Raw genomic sequence first — 3,794 nt, forward strand, 5'->3', positions numbered from 1 at the left:
CTCTTTATGTCTGTTCTGTTCGTTCCCTTTGAGAATTCTCTGTTTCTCTTCCTCTATCAGTTTCTCTGCTTCTTGGAACATCTCAGTGGTGTAGTGGCTTCCCCCATTCTTCTTTAACATCTTGTCGATCTTCTCCAGCAGCTGAGTGACCTGAGAGGGATCCTTGGTTTTGTTGCTGAAGACATGATAGCGACCGTCACATTTTCGGACTAATTCTTGCAGTTTTTCTGGACTCTTTTTCAAAAAGATTTCAACTGATTCGTCTTGACGCTGGTCACCATTTGTGAAGAGAATCATTGTGTATTCTTCCGACTTTTGGCCGAATGTTTCCTGGATCATTTCCACAGTTTTCCGCTCCTCTTCTTCGAATCTTCCCAGTTTGATCACATTCAGGAACACATGGGGACCAGGAGCAGCAAAACAAACACTCTTTTTGATCTCTGTAAGGGTTGCGTCTTCACTGAACCTGGTGTCAAACAAGCCTGGTGTGTCGACGACAGAGACCTTTCTACCACCCACTGCACCTCTGGCCTTCTGACTGCTCAATGTCAGAGAGCCAGATGATTCCCCGGATTCAAAAGCTTCAGAACCCAGGATGGTGTTTCCAGTGGCGCTCTTTCCAACTCCATGCTTCCCAACCATCACAATTCGAATTTCTTCATCGTTTATTATGATAGCTGTAGGATTAAAATGATATGATTATGGATGCTAAATATTTGAGGTGTACAAAAGAATATGACACTTGACAATTATAGTAATTACTAATTAGAGATGATTAAATTACATATTTTCTAAGAAAATATATATGGAAACAACAAAAGTGTTTTCTTCTGTCATGTGTCAAGATACAGTACTGTACATACCGTCACTTCCCCTGTTGCGGCTTGAATCTCCACTCATGGCTGTTCTTTAGGTTTTTTCTTTCTTTCTTTCTTTTGAGAGAGAGAGAGAGAGAGAGAGAGAGAGAGAGAGAGAGAGAGAGATTGTGTTATTATAACAATAGATTTGCATAATGAACAGGTGATGCTATAAACTCAATCTACAACAAATGAGCTGCAATGGACAACCTATACGTTGTACACTTCCCCTTGTCATTGATTTGTCTTTCTTTTATGTTAGAGGTTCTGTATGATAGAGAAGTGATCTAAATTCAATGGTGTACATTTCATTATTAGAATGTTTAACCCTAATATGTATCCCTGCAGAGTTTCTCATTAAGCCAATACTGTCATGCATTGGTTGTCACCTTCAAGTGCTACAGTAGTTTTGTCCAGTAATTAACGTTAACTTTAACTACACCTTAAATGACCATACCAGTGATTTAGCTCATTGACTGTGAGTCTGTAACTCATGGTTTACTTGACATCATTGATGAGCATTTTCCCCAAAGCATATAACGTTCCTTTCAGTACGGTATGGAAATCAACTTTAATTTAACTCACTACACACACGCACGCACGCACGCACAGACAGACACACACACACACACACACACACACACACACACACACACACACACACACACACACACACACACACACACACACGCGCAAGCATGACATTATGACCAAATGTCCAATGCCCCACTGTCATTATCGTCATGAATATCTACAGTAGTACTTAATTAACTAACTTCACAAATCAGTGTCAGACTGATCTTTTAGTAACATGGAAAATAAGGAAATTGTAGGTAAATTGAGTACCATGCCTTCTGTGTATATAGATCTGTGATCTCATCATACTTTTAGTATCCGTTTGTGAAAATTGACAGATAAGTAAATAAGTATAGCATTGTGTTCCATAAAGGTGATATTCAACTTTAGAGGGTTAATTTATTGGAGGGGACAATTCATGTTCCTTTCCAGGGACACACCTACTGCATGCCTGTATTTGCCCCCAATCTTTTTGCTGCACAACAATGGAATTAGATAATTTCATTTAGACACAGGTGTGACAGTAAAGACAGTGATAAATTAGTCACATTATTGGCAAGATATTATTTTGCGATTTTCAATTGTCATTTGTAAAAAGACTCAACAAACTGTCAACTGATCAATGAATGAATGCTGTCATTAACATAAATTAATACTAAATACATTTGATTTATAACACACTTTACATTGTTGCATTGTTCTACAGGGTTTAAAAAACAATGGCATAAAAATAGCAAAGGCAAAACCAAATAAAAGATTAAAGAAGTTAAGGCACACATTCCTACAGGAGCTACAATGTGTTTTACCTGCTTCAATAAGATGTATCTGAAATAATTATGAGAATCTGATCTGGAGAGACAGAGGCAGAAGGAGCGAATACACTTCCCGGCAGTGGCACCTGCCGCGGCCTCGCCGGATGATTCCTATGCCGCGGCAATTATACCCAATCTGTGGCACAGCCGGACAGACCGGCAATGGAGCTGCGTCTGCCGCTGCTGCCGAACCTATCTCTCCCCCCCCCCCCCCCCCCCCACACACACACACATGCACGCGCATGCATGCACTCACACGCACGCACGCACCATGATCAGCGGTGGAGCAGCGTGCTCAGATAGTCAATTGGCAGGTGCCTCTGCCGGAAAATGCATTCGCTGTCCCTCGACAGAGGACCGTTGTTCACTCCCTCAACAAGGACAAGCTTAGACTCTCTAGGTGTCTGCATTTCATTATGAATTCATGTGCTAGATATGCCCTACCTTTACAATGGAGACATAATCTGAATCTGTTATTTGTTCCAACACGTTGCATGGGAGTGCAGGGATGCCAGGGATATATTTGTTGCATTCTCATACGTGCATGTGCAATAAATTACTGGTGCGTAAGTAGCCTATATAAGTGTAGTGTAATCCTACTCCTACGGTATGTGTGCAACACATCAGTAGAGACACTGACGTGGTGAATCACCATATACTGTAGACCAGTGATATTGTAATGGATCAGCCAGGAAGGATTCATTTACTAAGTCTATAAGTGGTTAAACTGAAGTGACATTGATGAATTCTGAGGCACATCTGGACTTGTGTCAAGGCACCCTAGGGTGCCACGGCACCCACTATGAGAACCACTGATCTATTTCAAACCCATTCTGACAGCGTTTGGGTGATTGGCAGGCTGGCATTCCTCCCATGGCCCTCGCTCTAAACTGAAACACACCCCCATATACTGTAGGGTAAAACACTGTCCAAAAGGAAAATGTAATATATACTGAGACAAAAACAAAACAAAAAGCAATGTATTAAATTAGCAACCATAAATGTACAGAATATCCCATTTAGAAGGGCTGTAACCTGGCTGTCTAACTGCCTGTGTTCAACACAAACTGTCTCACTGCTCTACACAGTATTCAACATGAGCTGTCTCACTGTTCTACAATATAATAGTGTTGAAATGTTTTTCTTTTCTTAGTTTTCCATCTTAGAATCATGTCTGTCTGTCAGTATGTTGGTATTCTCCCTGTCAACTAATTGCTAAATCATAGAATCCAACAGAAGTTTTGTTTATAAAATATCATTGACAAACTGTTAAAAGCCAACACATTATTGTGGAAAAAGTTGAACAACATTCATTAATTTCCCTGATGCATGGTAAGATGGAAAACAAACATGCTTCTGGCCTGCTCCTGGCTGTTATACAGTCTGTTGCTCTGTTCACACACAGACATGCATTGCCAAATGATATTTGTCAATGCAGTCATTATGACAACAGCATCATTAAATCTGCTGATTACTCCACAGTGATTGGACTAATACTTGACAGTGATGACAGCACCTAGGAGGTATGTGGGAGATTTACATCTCTGGA

The 3,794-nt window shown here is 40.6% G+C and overlaps 1 protein-coding gene across 1 annotated transcript in view; it reads right to left on the reverse strand.

Annotated features, from left to right (window-relative positions):
* Positions 1-642, reverse strand: part of LOC308282046 (GTPase IMAP family member 9-like) — a gene marked incomplete at both ends in the record, with an annotated part of 1,528 nt that extends 886 nt beyond the window's left edge. Inside the window, one exon of the mRNA XM_080722394.1 lies at positions 10-642. Coding sequence (XP_080578520.1) covers positions 10-642 — 633 coding nt within the window. The remainder of the gene's footprint in view (positions 1-9) is intronic.
* Positions 643-3,794: the final 3,152 nt, after the last annotated feature.

The sequence above is a fragment of the Nannobrachium achirus genome, assembly GCF_963921795.1.
Source record: "Nannobrachium achirus genome assembly, chromosome: 3".
In the NCBI taxonomy this organism is placed as follows: Eukaryota; Metazoa; Chordata; class Actinopteri; order Myctophiformes; family Myctophidae; genus Nannobrachium; species Nannobrachium achirus.